This window comes from Peromyscus californicus, unplaced genomic scaffold (assembly GCF_007827085.1).
Source record: "Peromyscus californicus insignis strain IS unplaced genomic scaffold, ASM782708v3 Scaffold_4__1_contigs__length_199733344, whole genome shotgun sequence".
NCBI lineage: Eukaryota > Metazoa > Chordata > Mammalia > Rodentia > Cricetidae > Peromyscus > Peromyscus californicus.
The window spans coordinates 156403036-156421410 of NW_026294562.1; the positions used below are offsets into that span (position 1 = coordinate 156403036).

The 18375-nt window shown below is 47.0% G+C and overlaps 1 protein-coding gene across 24 annotated transcripts in view; it reads left to right on the top strand.

Annotated features, from left to right (window-relative positions):
• Znf536 (zinc finger protein 536) overlaps positions 1 to 18375 on the top strand; it is a 466964-nt gene that overhangs the window by 292963 nt on the left and 155626 nt on the right. For 21 of the 24 annotated variants that reach the window (XM_052760009.1, XM_052759999.1, XM_052759991.1 and 18 more), the window contains one exon: positions 1404 to 2972. In XM_052760009.1, the coding sequence (XP_052615969.1) occupies positions 1404 to 2972 (1569 nt within the window). Of the gene's footprint in view, positions 1 to 1403; positions 5591 to 9201; positions 11090 to 18375 lie in introns of those variants that run through there. The other 3 variants (XM_052760012.1, XM_052760014.1, XM_052760013.1) reach the window with 3 other exon arrangements.

Sequence of the window (18375 nt, forward strand, 5' to 3'; positions counted from 1 at the left end):
TCACTGCATGACATTCCCAAGACTAGATGCAGTGAAATGACTTCAGAGCACCCCCACCTCAGTGATTTGTTTGGCTTTCTGGATGTTTGACAATAGAACATAGGACAAGGTGATGGGAATGGGTGTGTGTATGTGTGTGTGTGTGTGTGTGTGTGTGTGTGTGTGTGTGTGTGTGTGTGTGTGTGGCGGGGATGGGGGTGTTAAGCTTCCTGGGAGAAATTATTGTAGATTTTTACAGAGAATTGTAAGCTAAAAGCTGTCATTACCATTTCTCTCTTCCCCAGAGCTTTCTGGGTGCAAAGTCTAGGAAAGACCTGGTATTGCCCACAAGTTCTTGGAATGTGTTTAAATCCACATTCGTTTACCTCCTCCTCTGCCCTCCATGTATGTTGTCTGTTAAGGGACTCTCTTCATCACACAAAGAACAATGGAAGTTGGGTGTTGGATTCAAATAAATATTTAATTCATGAAAATAATCTTATATGTTCCAAAACACACTTTAAAGCTATTTTTGTTCTCCAGAAAGGGCCCATTACAGGTAAATTACACAGCTTACTACTTCAGCTTCAGGACTGCCGTTAGTACAAATTTTAGGCTCGACAAAGACCAGTAGATAATGTTAATTTCAAATCCAGAAACTAAATATACTCTGTGCTTTTTATTACTCTTTTTTCTCTTAAGTTTTATCGGCTGCTTTTCATTTTAACAATATGTCTTTACATCCCGCCATCACAGTGCACTGTAATGATATTAATATTTTATAGAATCGGTATTTATAGTTCTTTATTTAGAGACAATGCAGTAGGTCTGCAGATATCAGAGCCCGTCTGGAATGGTGCCCTCCAAATAATGATGAATTGCTTGTGCGGAATGCCATTTGCTAATTATATCCATGATTTACTGTGGAGCAAGGCTTAAATCATTCATTTCAGTCTTGCGTAACAGTGCCATAGAATTTTTAGGTTTAAAAATGGTTTCCATGTGTATAATTTAAACAAATTCTAGCGCTCTTGTATACACAAAATATTCGAAGCCACTCATTTGTTACATACTCCGTCTCTTTAAACTTCTACTTTTAATGATCACTGTGGTCGAAATTATTATGCTTAATTTTCATAATCATAGCCTTTAAATCTACAGCCGTTCTCACATGTTAGATAAAGAAAAAGATAGCTAATTGTGTGTAGAGAGTGTGTCATCCCTCAATAGTCCCCAATGGTACAAAATCATTAAAAAAGCTTAAGAGCACAAATTATTCTTCTATTAAAAAACAGTCGTTCTCTAGCTAATTATTAGTTTGGGCTGCTTTGTTTCAAAGAACAAATGTTGATCCTTCTAGCCTTGTTCTGTACACCAGAAATGAGATAAACACTTGGTTTTTCTCTTCCATCGATATCTTGCAGGTGAGAAACCCTATAAGTGTCCTCACTGTGACTATGCTGGCACTCAGTCAGCATCCCTGAAGTATCACCTGGAACGACACCACCGGGAGCGGCAGAATGGAGCCGGGCCACTGTCAGGACAGCCCCAGAACCAAGAGCACAAAGATGAGACCTCCAGCAAAGCGCCTTTGTTTATCAGGCCAGACATCCTGCGAGGGGCTTTGAAGGGTCTCCCTGGAATCGACTTCCGAGGTGGTCCTGCCTCTCAGCAGTGGACATCAGGCATGCTCTCCTCTGGAGATCACCCAGGGCAGGCCACTGGCATGTCCTCAGAGCTGTCTTCAGATACCCTAAAAGGCTCCGACCTTCCTTCCAAAAGCTCCCACTTCTCAGAGATCGGAAGGGCTTATCAAAGCATTGTGAACAATGGGGTGAATTTCCAAGGGTCCCTGCAGGCATTCATGGACAGCTTTGTCCTCAGCTCTTTGAAGAAGAAGGACGCAAAAGACAAAGTCCCATCTGATGCCCATTCCATGAAAGTCCATGCTGCGGACAGTGGAGAGGAGAGGACCAGCGGGAAGCCCTCCCAGAGAAAGTCTGAGAAATCACAGTATGAGCCTCTGGACTTGTCTGTGCGGCCTGACGCTCCCACTCTTCCTGGCTCCTCCGTGACCATGCAAGACAGCATTGCGTGGCATGGCTGCTTGTTCTGTGCTTTTACCACATCGTCCATGGAGCTTATGGCCCTTCACCTCCAGGCCAATCACCTAGGCAAAGCAAAACGCAAAGATCACCCCACAGGGGTGACAGTCAACTGCAAAGATCAGGTGCGGGAGGCCAGCAAGGTCCCTGTCCTGCCCTCCATACAATCAAACAAAGAGATGGCCCTTTCTAGCACGGTCGGCGCGCTAGACTCTGCTCCTGAGAAGATGGCCCAAGGACCGGCCAAAGAGACTCTAGGGGACCAGAAGAGTGGTCAGTGGCCCAGCCACATGGACCCTACCTTTTGTACCTTTCCATCTGACTTCTACAAACAGTTTGGCGTTTACCCTACAATGATTGGCTCAGGGGCCCCTGGCTCCTGCTCCAACAAGAATCCTGATGGGAAAAGCCACCTGGAAGATGAAGCCCCTCTCCTGATCCCGGAAACCACAAATAAAAACACTACTGATGACCTCTCAGATATTGCTTCCTCCGAGGACATGGACTCCTCCAAGGGAGAAAACAATGAGGATGAGGAGATTGACACCGAACCAGAAATGATGAGCAAGCCACTGTCTGCTCTCAGCAAGGATGGCAGCAGTGAGGGCGGTGACAGCCTGCTGCCCCCAGGCGCTTCCCAGCCCATCCAGGGACTGGTCTCACCTTTAGCCCAAGCATCAGAGGAACAGTGGCATAACCCAGGCCTCCTTCCTGCCCAGGACCCCTCCACGGGGCTGCCAAAGCCGGAGCGGGGTCCCCCAGGGTTGGAGAAACCCATGAGCATGCTGTCGGTCCTCAGGGCCTACAGCGCCGATGGCTTAGCAGCCTTTAATGGGCTTGCAAGCAGCACAGCAAATTCTGGATGTATCAAGAGGCCAGACTTGTGTGGTAAGTTTTAGAATCCTCTTCCTTCAGTTCATTTCCCCAAAACATCATTGCTAAATTGTGCATTAAAACAACAACAACAACAAAATGGGGTTGATATACCCATTAGCAAACTTTAAACTGAACCTTAAAAAAATAAAAAGCCAGTGCTATATATACAGTGTAGACAATCACAAAAGTCAAATTTCATTGCTATTGGGGTCCAACTTTCTGTGTAATGCCTGTACAGAGGCATGGGAAGGAGACAGTACCAAAGTGTGAACTCTCCTCTCGTTTTTCATCCATAAGTTGAGGAGGGAAAGAAAATCACCTAAAACAACAAAGCAAACTGATGTGGTGACTTGCAAACTTCCCAGTATTTTAACTCATTGGAAAAAAAAAAAAGATGCCTAAAGAGAATCGTGTATTACTTTGTCAAGTCAGATCTACTTCCCTACGCTCATTTCATTGACTTAGAGGATACTAAAAACCATCACACTAACTGTGGCAAGGGATTGTCTTTCCGAATTAGGGCAATGGCTTCAGGATGGTTGTGACTCACCTGTATCATATCAAATGGCAGTTACTGTGACTTTGGCCTTCTGCTGTTGTTGCCTTCTGTCTGTGTCTGTCCGTCTAACCTGTCTGTCCATCGTCCTGTCTGATCTTGTGAATCAGCACCTCTCCCTCCTTCAAGGATATTGTTACCCCATAGTAGTCCCAGATTTTACAAAGCACAGTCCTAACCCTGAGTTGGATCAAATGAATATCGGGATGGGCAGGGAGGATCAACATCATGTCCTTGGCACCCAGGTGTTCATGTGTGGAAGTCTGGTCTACAACAAGCAGCTCAGTGTATTGTTCCCAGTGCCCTGAAATCCCACTATAGACAAGCAGCGTGGGCTGTACCATCTAATTTATGAATGAATTTCTGAGATTTTACCCTTCTTCTGTGGAAGGAAGGAAGAGAGGAAAAGAGGGAAGGGTGGGCACAAGGGAGCATTTCTAAACCTCAGCATCCTGTTTCCTTCAGCACAGAGCGGAAAACATGAAGCTAGGCTGTTTGTAATCTAAATCGATAAATTTCTTTTTGTTTTTCTGTCATTCCCTAATTCACTAAGAAGTGGATCAAGCAGTCAGAAATGCCTTTTTGAATTGTCAAAAATCACTAAATGGATTTATGACAGCTCAAAAAAATATTGATGGTTCCTTATACTGAATGATTCACATGGCCCCATTAGCCAGTACCCCGGATCTATTTTTAACCATGTGCAATTCATTACTCTTGAAGCTGTTAAAAACAATATTTAAAAGAAGGGAAGGGATTTATGTCTGTCCAGTATCCCCCCTTCCAAAGAGAATGGTGTTTAAATCTTTTTCTTTCATTGATTTTTTTAAAGTTTGGTTGCAGTGGCTTTATAATTATTATTATTGTTATTGTTGTTGTTTGAGGACTTTTTTTAAAGTCTATTTTCGGTTCTTTCAATTACCTACAGAGGACCATAGTTCCTGCCAGGAATCCACGCATCAGAAAAGATCAAAACCTGGCATGTGCATAAGCTCATTATTATTGAAATGAGCTCATATTACCCCCATTAATTTTCTCATCTTCCTATCAGTGTGGAAGAAAGGCTGCCTGCCTTGAGGAAGCCTGTCCAGTGGTGTCCTTGTACATGAGGCAGTAGGTGGAGGGGGCAACATGGGGAAGAGAGGTGCTGGGTCTCTTGAGGTTTTTCAGAGCTGGCAGGAGTTTCTAACCCCTCCCCAGATATCAGCTCACACCACTCCATAACATCTCCATGGTATATGCAAAACACTGTTCAGTCAGCTTGTTAGTCCCTAGGCAACAGCCCCTGGGATGTAAGCCATGGCCCCTCTCTTCTGAAGTACATGAAGACCTTTGGGCCAGCAAGGTAGGAAGGGTTCCCAGTAGCTTCCTCAGCCAAGGGTCTGGCTCCTCATACTCTAAAATACCAAACCTCATCCTGGTCATTGGCTGCCTATTTTCAGAGAGCATCACTTCTGTATTTCAATTGGCCCCATTTCTTCTAGAAGCTTCTGTTGTGATTTGGTAGCAGGTGGGATGTCTCTTCCTGTCTTCTGGTCCCCAGGCATTAGGCCCAGCATAATTAATTATACTCTAATATCCTTGCTGGGTGTGGTGGTGTCCTAGAACCCAGAAAAGCAGTAGTCATCCTGGCTAAGAATTGATCTTTCAGAGGGAAACAAATGCAGTTTTCCCTTACTCAGTCTAGTTTTCTCTTTTGCTTGAAACAGGCTGAATATTGTAAGCTCCAGACTACCACTAGCTTAAAAGCATGGGCCCTAAATTATCCCAACCTTCATTTTTTCTCTGCCCCACTTAAAGCAGATGTGACTTTGCAAACAGGTCTAGCCAGCCATCAGCCAGGCTTCCTCGTGGAGCTGGGCTTTGCCAAATCTATGCCTTATTCCCAGGTTTCTTATCTCAGAGTTTAGAGCCTCACTTCATTGATTCAGTAATTCTAGAATCCCACCTGGATGCCCCGGAAACTCTGGTGACTATGATTCAAGTTCTTCTGTATAAGGAAGAACTCGCCTCTCCTACAATGTAAAAGTATTTGAAAAGCAACCGGTAAAAACTTTGTCTGCATCATGTAGACCCCCCCCACCCCCCAAAATCAGGAATCCCTCTTGAACCCACCAGCAAATCAGAAAATGCGTCTTTTCTCCTGCACGTGTGTAGGACTGTGTGTTGAAAGTTGTTCACCCAGGTGATACATTAATTACTGCACTGTTGCTTCCTTACCTTTAGAACTTTGGTCCTAAATCCCGGGGTTTTAGATCTGAGGTCCTGGCCAGTGTGCATTCATCATCTATAGCTAATGCATTCTGACTTGGCTGCAGCAGAGCAAGCGGATGAAGAGGCTACTTCATCCTCTTGGGTGATGAGAGTCTCATAGCCAAGCCTGTATAGAGGGCAAGATGGTAACTTTTCAAAAGAACCTTCTAGGCTGGTATGTTGGGAACTTGTTTTAGAGGATCCTATGGGAGATCAGGAGTCATCTCAGAATCAGTTGGAGGGCAGTTTATTAAGTTGCTCTTAGAGAGGGTCAGATCCCACTGGTCTGATCTCTTTACATGACAACCTATTCTGGCCAAAACTTAGCTTTTGGAGGTGACTTTTAGGATCGAGGCATGTTCCACACTCCTTTATTCTGTTGTACAGTATAAAAAGGGCAAAGAAGTGCCACCCGAGAGCTTTGCTACATCCTTCATATCATTAGAGTGGATCTGACCTTGGCTTTGCAACGGGACAGGCTTTACAGCAGTATTTGAATAGGGGGGCAAGTGAGGACTAGAGCTGTGTCCACCCACTGGCAGGCAGGGCAGATAGGCTCCTTGTCCATCCTAAGGAGCTACTGTGGAGATGCTGCTGCAGGAGAGCGTGAGAAGCACAAGCATGGTATATACACAGAGAGTGCAGTCAGTCTACAGAGCACCTGGAGATCGCTACACAGAAACACTAAAGACCACATTTCACCCCAGGGCTGGTGTGTGTGTGGGGGACCAACTAGGGCACCCCTAAACTTCCCTTTTGAAACTGAGGCAACCTGCCAGAGCTGCCTGGAATTTCTGTGTTAGCTTTCTGAATCATGATTTTCTCTGTCTTTTTCTGAGTCCTTGAGTCTAGGACTGATAACACAAAAATCTTGTCAAGTTAAGGGGCAGGAAGGGAAAAAAAGCATAATTCCTTTACCCTCAGCTCTGCCCTGGAATTGCTACCACTCAAGGAGGCCCTGCTCCATGTGGAGGACACATCAGCATGTCGATTGTGGTGATGAGACCCTGTGTGCAGTATCTGTCAGGCCAAGTCATACCCTGATGGATGGGAGGAAGTCAGTGGGAAGGCTAGGCCATCAACAGGAATAGCTCCAGTATTCCCAATGCCTTATTCTCAGCGAATTCCAAAACTGCCTCAACTCAAATTGTGGAATGAAAGCCCACTGCATTTAGAAAGTATGAGAGAATGGGGACCTACCTCCCACACCAAAGCGGTGGCATCAAAACCTTGTTACGTCATGTGTTCTAAAATGTATGATGTGGTGTGATGAAACACAGTAACCAGACCAAATTATCTTAAAAAGTGACTTCTATCCCACCATGATTTCTCTGCATTGGCAGTCTGAAAACAACTACCATTTTATTCAGCTGTGCAGCCTAGAGCCGAAAGGTCACCACATATTGTTCAAAGGGCTGAGGGTAACTATTTCCAGCCTATAAGCCATGAACACCCTCTTATTTTGACTCCACTCTGCCTGATAGCACCAAAGAAGCTGTAGACAGTGTGCCTCTTTGCCAATGAAACTTTATGAATTAAAGCAAGGGACAGGCTGGAACTGGACAGGCTAGAATTTGTGGCCCCTGCTCTAGTGCAAAGAGGGATGTGTTCCTGGATCATTGCCAGAGTAAGAGATGGAGAAGCCTGCCCTCCGCTGTTCTGGTGAACAGAGAGATGATGCAGGCAGGACTCCCACCAGCCAATGCAGGGCTCCGTCTGCCAAGTAGACCTTCCATAGGAAGCCCTGTGTGTGTGTGTGTGTGTGTGTGTGTGTGTGTGTGTGTGTGTGTGTGTGTACTTCCAGAGCGGTACCCCTTCCCACCCTCTCATTACATTACAGGCAAAAGTGCTGGAATGGCTGTGATTCAGCTTTAGGACAGCTAGCTCTCCGCAGACAGAGTAGAGGGAGGAGTTAAGATGACAAACACCTAAGAGCCTGGGGCAGATGCCACCAGCACACACGTCCACTGAAGGTGCAGTGAAGAGGTGACGGTACATCCCAACGTCTTTAAGTTGCCCTTGTCCCTTTCACGCTAAGATGGCATCAGTGTGATGGAGAGTTTTGTTTCATGTCCCCCCACGCCACAGTCAGTGCACAGGAGGTTCATCTTTGTGATGTCACCAGCCCAGCCGTCACCGTTTCTGTTTTGACTCAGTTCAGTTCCAAACATAAAGCAGGTGCTTAGGGGGTAAGAAATGAGTCCTGTCTCCTTTTTTTTTCCTTCAAGAACTAGGCTAAGGTCTGTGGCCAGGTAGAGAACCCCAAGGCAGCTGTTCTTGTTAGGGTTTCTATTTTGGGGACGAAACACCATGACCCAAAAGTAACTTGGGGAGGAAAGGGTTTACTTCAGTGTGTGGTTCCAGGTAACAGTCCTTCACTGAGGGAAGTCAGTGCCGGAGCTCAAGCAGGGCAGGAACCTGGAGGCAGGAGCGGATGCAGAGGCCATGGAGGGGTGCTGCTTACTGGCTTGCTCCCTTGGCTTGCTCAAACTGCTTTCTTTTAGAACCCAGGACCACCAGCCCAGAGATGGCACCACCCACAATGGGCTGGGCCTCCCTCATCAATCACTAATTAAGAAAATGCTATACAGGCCTGCCTGTACAGGCCTATGGAGTCATTTTCTTAAATGGGGTTCCCTCCTCACAGATGAATCTAGCCTGTGTTAAGTTGACACAGAATTAGCCAGTACAGCAGCTATCACTGGTAAATGAAGCACCACAAATGTCCAATATAAGGCATGCAGACACCTGAGCATAGGTTGTGATGCATTGCCGGTGGTAGTTGATACATGCTGTGTCCCTGAACCTAGTAGGTTCCATTAGGAAAATGACAGAGGACAATAACCATAAAATCCCATTCTGCAAAGTATGTGGGTGCCTAGACAAAATCTAGCCAATCTTGTGGAGGGTGAGCAGCCAGGGAGTGGAAAGAACTGAGAGGTAGGTCCCTGCTGCCCTATCCACTGCTGCGGTGCTTTGCTGAAAGCCAAAGGAGCCTGTAGGACACAAGTGCCTCCAGAGGCTTCCCTCTCTGTCCTCACCCAATTTGACCATTTTTGGATTTGTCTCGGCCTCTTGTGGTCCAGTCCATTCCCTGGCATAGTGTTTTCCCAGTAGGAAGGGCCATTTGACCTACTGCAAAATCCAAGGGCAGCGCCTCCTAAGTTCCTGGGAAAAATCATCACCTCCTTGTGCTTGTCAGGCCCTGCTGGGTACCTCACAGCTGACCATAGAGAGTCTGCATCTGACTGATGCCATCCTGTCGGTAGGGTCTCCTGATGACGTCAGCACTCTGGGGAGGCTCTCCTCTGCCCTCACCCAGAGCTGTGCTGTGGTGTCATGACTGACAAAGAGACAGCTCCTCTGATGAAGGCTCTTTCCCCCAAATCTCACAGCATTCTTTTCCTCTCCTTCCCTCTTTTTAAATTAAAGGGAATGGGACTGGTGTGATGTCGTTTGCACGGCAGGATGACAGAACTGTTGTGGGGATGCCATTGTGTTTGCCAAATGGTCCACTCGTCATTTCAGAGCAAACAAATGGATGGTGTCTGTGAGTCGGCAAACACTGGTGACATTTAGCCCTGTTTATGTTTCTTGCCTTTTGCTGCATCGTTTTGGCTCCAAAAGCTACTGTCTGAATCAACATTGCCTCTGAAATAGGAGAAAAGTCTGGTAGAGTTCATCTTGGTGGCTTCGTCCATATTTCTTGGGGGTTGCATAAAACCAATGAATCACAGCCAAGTGTTTTCGTTAAAAAACAAAAAATCACTGTGTATTTCCCTCCTTTGAAAATGAGTTAAGATTGGGATTAGGGAGGAGGGTTGAGGAAGAGTCAGAACAGACAAATCCTGGTGGGATCTGAACTCTCCATCCTCTCCACCCTGTGTGACAGTGGGGGCAGAATGCCTGGGCTAAAGCTTTGACATCTGCTTCCTTAGTCTGTTGAACGGCCGTGATGGTCGGAAATGACAGACATCTATCTAGACTCAGGTCACATGTCAGCTGCAGAAGGAATCAGCATGCTTCTTTCATTTTTCTTAATTTCTTCCTCCCTTCCTTCTTCTTTCCTTTCCTTCTTCCTCCCTCCCTCCTTCCTTCCGTCCCTCCCCCCCCCCCCCCAGATGTTGTGTGCAAAGCCCAAGTTTCAAATAAGGTAGTAATTATGTCCCCTTACTTAGTGCTAGTCAAAAATACCTCTATACCTAATTGCTAGCCTGCTCTAATCACGTAGTCTATTCTTGCTTTAGCCACAGATAGAAAGACCAAGTTTTATAAATATGACTTCATTATCATCCTTCTATTAAACAATAGGGACTATGACCCTGCCCTCACTTTCAAGCACCTTTAGCCCCGAACAGTTTCTGGATTAATAAATCTACACATTTTCTTTCAGGTAAGTGACACCCCATGTCCTAGTCGCTCTGTCTGGACCTCCCCTTGTCTGTTCGTGCTCCTTCGTGGTTTATCTGCAGCTTGTTAACCGTGCAAAGTCAACAGAAGAACGTATATACATACATGTTTTGAGTAAATAGTTCCTACTGGCACAGGTATGTGTGTGCACACAGCACACCAGCCTACAGTCTTTGTAGAGTCAGAGCGGCTGAAAACGTCACCCCCACCCTCTACACCCCCCCCCCCCCCCCCGAGATGTTTCCTGGTAATAATGGATGCAAATGCTTAGTAACCTGAGTAGGAGAGGAGGTTCACTCCATGTCACAAATCCCAACTGACAAATCCTGGTGGGTGACAGGTTCTTAGATCAATGAAAACCTGGCTGGGGGCAATGTGTGTGTCCTACCTGCTCACCTGAGCTCACAGGGCCCCAGGATAGTCCCGTCAGCATTCCTCGCTTGTGTTTGATTGTCGTGTATTTTGTAACACTTTAGAAGAATACAGAAAAGTGCAGTAATTATCTTTCTCCATAGTATTTAAGCAGAAATATTGCTAGTTTAATATTGTGTCAGGTCGTCGTATTAACCAGGAACAGCTGACAGTAAAGCCCCAACGAACAGCACTTTGACATTCACAACTTAAAAACGGCGATCGAAGCGAAATGTGTAAACGTGTACCGGGTTATCCTGTGCTTTGGAATAGACTGTTGTTGAAATAATTAGAAGATATATTAAGGTGTTCCTGGTAATGAAGGCATGTAAGTTATCATAATTGTAGTTTCCTGCATAAGTGTCAAACTCTATCTTTCCGTGTGCTGTATGCTGAGTTACAAGTTAGGTCATTTATGAATGGAATGTAAAACAATACTAAAAATGCTTCAATAAGTTATCTTGGTATTGCTAATAAAAAAAAAAGCTGTGAAACATTAGTGCAGTTTTGAGTCATTATGTTAATTCATACCACAACACCCCCTCGCCCCTCACATCCCTCTCCCAGTGGGGAGCCTCAGCAGGACATTGGGGGGTGCAGGCTCCTCAACCTCCCCATCCATCTTCAGGTGGCCCTTTAACAAGCAACAATTCACAAACAGGCAAGAAGGAAAGCCACCCCCCCTGTTTTGGTGGGATGATGGTAGTGGGTGCCAGAGAGCCCATCTCTGTATTGTGTGTCTTGGGAAGGGTTCTGAAGACCCCTGGGTAGGGGAGACAGGCCACAGTACCCAGTGTCAGAAGTGGAAAAAGGTCCTTAGGCCCAGCCTCCTCCAGAGAGCCATGTGTTTCTCCATGCTGTGACAGGTTAGGGCAGTTTGGCTACATTTTCAGTCTACATTGCCTATGTTTGTTGTAACAGGCTTGTTCTCACCCCACCCTGACTCTTCATGGCAGGGAGGGGGCAGAAAGGAAAGGGTTTATGTTTTTTGGGTTGCCTGCTTTCACTGTCCCATGAGCTGGGCTTTTGGGCTCTGGTCCTTCAAGCTTCCTAGTTTTCAGTATGTTTTACACACTTCCCAATTCTGCAGACACTATGCACTATCTAATTGGTTCCATGGGGGCAGGGCATAGGGTCCAAGGCTCCAAGAATTAACTCACATCCTCAAGGGAAGTGCCCAACAAGAGGGTGGGAGTAGAGAAATGTCCATTAGAAGTTGTTCTCAACCTTGGCCTTGGTGACAGGACAAAGGTGTCACCTCAACTAGATGAAACAGTCTATCCAGTATGTCTTACAACAACACTCATTATCTTGACCGCTGAGATCACAGTGCAGCATTAAGGAGTCTCTAACTAGGGGAAGGGATAGAGAGGAGGGCCTGGGCTTGAGAAGATGTGAGGAGAGGTCACACTGTGGGTGCCACTGGAAAAGAAGGGCAATCCCCAGAGGCCTAATGAAGGTGAAGCAAGGCACTGTCCCCTCCAGGTGCAAGGTTCACATGGCTACAACCAAGTGATGCAGCTCCACCAGGGTGCAGACTGAGCTGGCACAAAGGGAACACAGGAGACTCTGGAATCTGGGGAACTGAGAGAAGTGGAATACACAAAGAGGGTGGTTCACCTATGCCTCCATCTGTCCACCTGTACCTTCGCCTGTGTGCCTCCCCCAGGCTGAGTACATTGTTCCCAGCTTTGCCCACCATTTAAATCCATTTCTCCCAAATCCGGCAGATACTGTCGCACCTGCTGGGTTGGTCACTTTGGCTAGGACAGGCTTCTGAGGGGCCCTGCTGCAAGCTCTAAGGGGCTGGGGTTTGGGAGGGGCAGGATGGAGTTTGAAGGGAGGAGAAAGGAGGCACAGAAAGGTTTCTTTATCTTCCACCCCCATCACTGACAGCTGGGAGGGTTCCCTGGAGCCACATAGCCAGGCATCTACTGTTCTGTCTTCCTTCTTTCAGGGCCCAGTCCCTCCGTTGGGGTCTCTAAGCAAGAAGGCTTGGTAGCATTTCCTCTTCAAAAGCAGGGTATTTCCTGAGTCACTCCCCAGTGGTAACTGATGGAGCTTAGAAGAGACCTCCATGGATTCCAATTCTCCCATTTTATGGACCCAGCCCCAGCCTCTACCCACCTCTCATTTTGGGACACCCACCTCATCATGCTTTGTACTGTTCCTCCTGCCCCTGCCCACTTCCTCCTTACCATCTCCACCTCTGGATAACAAACAACTGTCTTAACACCAGTTGAGTGTTCTTGGAAACATCCTGTCTGCTGCCTGCAAAGGGAGCCACATAGACCCAGGCCCCTGGGACATTCAGTCAACTTCATTTCAGAGCTCTGCATGAACACTGGTAATTCTGCTTCCTGTTGATCCCCTACCACCACCACCACCACCACACACACACACACACACACACACACACACACACACACACACACACACACACACACACAGTGTTATACAAGCCCCACAAGTTTGGATTCAGACCTGGGGCAAACAAATAACCCCCTTTGGACCTATCTTTACCCTTATAGCCTAGACCCTTCCCAGCATGGTCAGCTTTCTGTTCTGTGCTGCACAGGGGACTCCAAAGAGTCCCCATCTATGGAACAGAGTGACAAGAAGGTGTCTCTTCCAGATGCAAGAGACCAAGGAAGGCAAGGTTTACAGGAAACCTGCAGACTCGTGTCTCTGTTCACAAGTTTTGGAAGAGTGTATACTTTAACGGAATTTTGATACTCCAGTGAAGGAGAAACTCTAAATTTGGGAACAGATTAGTGTATGTATCTATTCTGATTTTTCTCGAAGGACCTTCTCAATGATTAAATACACAGGCACACACTGACAGTGGTGTCCCTGAATGAGCAGTCTGAGCCCATTCCCAGGGCAAAGTCAGGGAACTCTGTGCAGTTAGTTCATTATCAAAAACATCCCATTGTGTGCACTGATGCCGGCTGGTTCTCCGAGGAGGAGTTTGTCTTCCCACTCTGTGCTGTCCGGACACGCCCATTCAGCCATAGCCTGTTCATGGTGTTAAGTTTCTTTCTTGGATTTCTGCTGTGAGGTTTACATAAGATTCTCTTAGTTATCTATTTAAAAGGAGAAAAGGCAACCAACCTGGGAAGGCAAATTGGAGTTGATTTACCAAATTACTGCTTTTTATATGACAGACACATTGCTTTTCTGTTTTGAGTTCAGTGGTTGATAAGTCCTGGGAGGAGGGTTGGGGCTAACCACAAAGAGAGGTTACTCCAAAGTATGGCCTGTACCTGAGGAAGGGCCAAAGGTGGGTGTTTGGCTGGGAAGGCACAGTGGCCTCTGTGGTTGGTAATTTAGAGTTCACACTCTGATGAGTTCTTGTTTTTGTGGGTTTTTTCTTTTTTCTTTCTTTCTTTCTTTCTTTCTTTCTTTCTTTCTTTCTTTCTTTCTCTCTCTCTCTCTCTCTCTCTCTCTCTCTCTCTCTCTCTCCTCTCCTCTCCTCTCCTCTCCTCTCCTCTCCTCTCCTCTCCTCTCCTCTCCTCTCCTCTCCTCCCTCTGCTCCCCTCCCCTCCTCTCCTCTCTCTTTCTTTCTTTCTTTTTTTTTTGAGACAGGGTTTCTCTGTGTAGCCCTGTCTGTCCTGGAACTCACTTTGTAGACCAGGCTGGCCTCAAACTCAGAGATCTGCCTGTCTCTGCCTCCCAAGTGATAGGATTAAAGCCATGTGCTACCTTGTTAAGGAAAAGGACCATAATTTTTTTCAGCCCTTTCAGATTCCCTTGGTGACATGGTTGGGGTCACCCAAAAGCAGATCTTTAGGTCACCTGGATGCAAATGGTTGATGCAGGAGGAAGCTGAGAGTGGTCCCTGAGAGGGATGCCCCCCTATGAGCAGACCTGCTCCCTTCTGGCTTTGTTGTAGACCACTCCAGACCTGCCAGAGCCAAGGATGAGAGCACATGAGCTATTCTATGGCTCCCAGTGGGAAGTAATCCACAGACATTAAATGTTGAAAGGCACCCAGCCTTTTAGCTTAGGAGCTAGTTTATCATGGTAAGGGTCATAGAGTCAGTCAGGTGACCAGGCATCTAGCAGCAGCCATGCTCCAAGGGGCTCAGGCAACTCACTTCTCCTTTGGGGCTCCATTTCTTTGGGGAGCAGGCAGCAGGATCTCTTCTTTGGTCTCCAATTTATGTCCTTCATGGCGTCCTGTAGCCTTGATCTTCAGTTGATACTCTACACCCAATGAGTACCATAGTCCTCATGAGCACTCACCTGATGGGCCCTAAGATATGGGAGGACTCTGTTATTTCCACAAAGTATGGTACTTCAACATACAGGACTCCAGCTTGAGCAAAGACATTCACCGCACTAGATCACAGTACATGTCAGGGCTTAGAGGGACTTCTAAATTGTTAGAAGATCACCAAAGAGTTTCTCTTTTAATTCCAGGAGACATTTTCCACAGAAGAACAAAAGGGAGTCAACTAAACTGGGTTTTTAGCTTCATGAAAGGGCAAGAAAAAGCTGTCTTCACTGACTTTTTCTGTTTGAACCTCTTGAGAAGATCTTTCCTATGATGATTAAAGATTCCTAAGCAATTTACAGATCATTAATATGCTAAGCCAGTGTGTCCCTCTTGGACATACATGTCCCGTGGCTGCCACTTCCATCAACATACACAGTCAGTGTTCTGGAGGGTGGGCTGAGGGTCTGTCTTGCGTGGGCAGGGCACAGAGTTCTAGCCCCGTCTTTCCGTCCCTCTAGGACTTCTCTGTCCTTTTGGTCCTTGGCTTCTTGAACGTCTTGGCAGAGCCCCCTAACCCTCAGTTTTCCTGGAAACTTGGCCACCTTTAAGAGAATAAAATGACCATAAATGTACACAACTTAGAGACAACTCACCCTCATCCCAACTATTTTAGTACTTCTATTAGCAAGCAGGTCCCAGACAGAGTGCCATATAAACCCACCATGGGGGTGTGAAGTGGGTTACAGTCTGGGGAGGCCTGGGTACCCATTCTCACCCACTGTTCTCACCACTTGAAGTCTTCTGTCTGCACACCTAGCTGGGCTCCCTCACACCTGGACTGAACACATCTGGAAATCTGGCCCCATGAGACCGTCCCTGGGATTCACAGACACAGCCCTGTTGGCTCTAATTGAGCTGTTTTCCTGTTTGCTAACGCTATAAGGACTTAGGAAAACAGTAACACCAATCTCTGGTGGCCAGGCAGTGGGAACAGGATTGCTGCTGAGTGGATTTGCTTTACATGAAAACGTTCGGCTTGAAGTGTCTGTCCTTTCTAAGCCACACTCAGGGCCACTGTTTAATTTTAAATCACAAGGGTTATTTTCTTGTGGGCCTTTGGGGATAAATGCTCTTACATAGGTTAAGGACCAAGGTTCCATAATGCAGGGGTACCTTTGCCCAGTCTCCAGTTTTCAATAGGAGATGCTCCAGAAGGCAGGTGACAAGGCAGAAATTGATGTGTCTTACCATCCCGGAAGACAGAGGTGGGAGAGGCACTGTGGTATGAGGCTGGGCATGATGGAACCTTAGGGCCGGAAAGAGGGATTTGGGGAGGATTCGCCAAGCCTGATCACTCCCAGAAAGAGAGCATTAAAATGTTTGAGACCTCCAAGTGTTGAGTCTTCAAAATGGGTGCCATTCCCATAGTGTCGAGCAGCTTAGACCTATCCTAGGAGTGGGGCATAGAGGAGGAAAGAGAAAGCCATAAAGGAGCTAGAGAAGAGGGAACCAAGGGGGGAGAGAGAGAGGAAGACACACACACACACACACACACACACACACACACACACACAGAGAGAGAGAGAGAGAGAGAGAGAGAGAGAGAGAGAGAGAGAGAGAGAGAGAGAGAGAGAGAGAGAGAGAGACTGAAAAGCAGCCTGGGCTGCAGATGGTGGGTGTCTGTGGTCTGACAGGACCAGGGAGAGGTCCTTAGCTGCTCTTGGTGAGGACAGGGGAAGCTATAGGGTCAGGTGAGGTCCCCAGCACAGCACCTGGTGGCCAGGGTCTGCCACTCCAGCTGTGCCCTCTTCCCCACTCTGCTCCCCAGCAGCCAGTTACAGGAAGAAGTGCTGCAGCTTAATCAGAATTATTTACAAGATAATGGTCCATTGTTTGCACTAAGACAGATGTTGTCTGTGGGAACTTTGTGTTTTATGCTCTCTCCCTGCTCTGCCTTCCCTGGTGCAGATGGGATCCAAGTAATGTGAGTTATTATTCGGGACGGAAATTCGGAGGCTGCTTTTCTGCAGCCCAGATTCCACTGGGCCACAGAGATAGCCTGGCTCTGGGGTGGGCAGGAGTTGAGATGGCCACTGCTGGCTGCAGGGCCAGGCAGGGCCCTCCAGCAGGCTGTGATTAAGAAGGTCATGTTTCCTTGAGGGGCGGGTTGGTGCAATCGCCTTGTCCAGGACAGGAAGGACTCACTCTGATTAAGATGTACTTGCTATGTGTTGACTTGCGAGGTCACCACTGACATCTCGAATGAGGGTGGCCATCTGGTCCTGCTTTGCCAAAGGCTAAGAGCAGCCCCTCTCTGGTGGGGGTTGTGTGGCCCTGCTCCCCTTCTTTGACTGGCCAGAGGCCTTCCTCTGGAGCTTCTGGGGTCACTTGAGGATCGGCTTCACTGGGCTTGAGAGGCTCACTCTCTTGCTTCAAGGTGCAGCTGGTCAAATGAATGCAGGTCTCATGGACTGGCCAAGAGGGAACTTGTAGATCAGGAGGGAAGTGGTGCTGGGGTGGGGGTGGGAGATTGGCTCTGTCTCCAGATTCGCCTCAGATGCTAACACCAAGTCAGACAGTTACACCCCACTATACCAGCCCATCTTGTTACACAGCCCTTGAAGTCAGTCAGTCCTTCAGTAATTTCTGAGTTTCCAGCCATCTCTACATAGACAGCCTCATCTCCCCACTTTATGAATGAGAAAATGGAGACTAAGACAAATCAGACAACTTGATTCCCAAAAATGTCTCATAGCCTAAGCCATGACCTTACCATTATAGGGGGCTCTGTGAACCTTGGAGTGGTTACGACTCGCAGGACTTGGGTCAAGCAGAGAGTCATTCCCTGAAATACACATGTCAGATGCCAGCCCCAGAGCCTAGCAGCTGGAGAGGCTCCCTGGACAGCCAGAACATAATGTTACCCGGGAAAGGGCTAAACCATTGAGCTATATTGCCAAGCCTCTGTTAATATTTTTGAGTCAGGATCTCAAAAAGTAACCTAGACTGGTCTAGAACTAGGCAATCCTTCTGCCTCTGCCTACCAAGTGGTGAGCTCACAGGTATGTGCTTACTGTACACAGCTCCATTTTTTTTTTTTTTTAAATACAATGTATTTTCTGTATCCAGCAGGGGCCAAGAACAAACACACAGATTCAAGGAATGTATATGTTCCCCTGGGATGTGTGAACAAGAAGACAAAATAGAAAAGAGTGGCCTTTATCAACCACGAGAACATATACCTGGCATGTGGGTGCCCAGAGGAAAACGACCATTTCCTTCATGTTTGTTGACCCACATACTACCCAGAAGTCATTGCTACCCCAGGGGTCGTCTTCCTTCATAAATAAACTATTTGGAGGGTCTTGGCCAGGTTGAAGATGGCATTCTCCTGCCAGCTCCCCACCTGAGGAATGGCTCTGACAGACTTAACAGAAAGACCTGGTCTTTTATTGCATTATTTAACACTCCAATCGATGTTAAAATACATGCATATTCACTGTAAAGCCAGCGGTAGCAGCACAGGCCTGTGATTTCAGTATTGGGGAAGCTGAAAGAGGTTC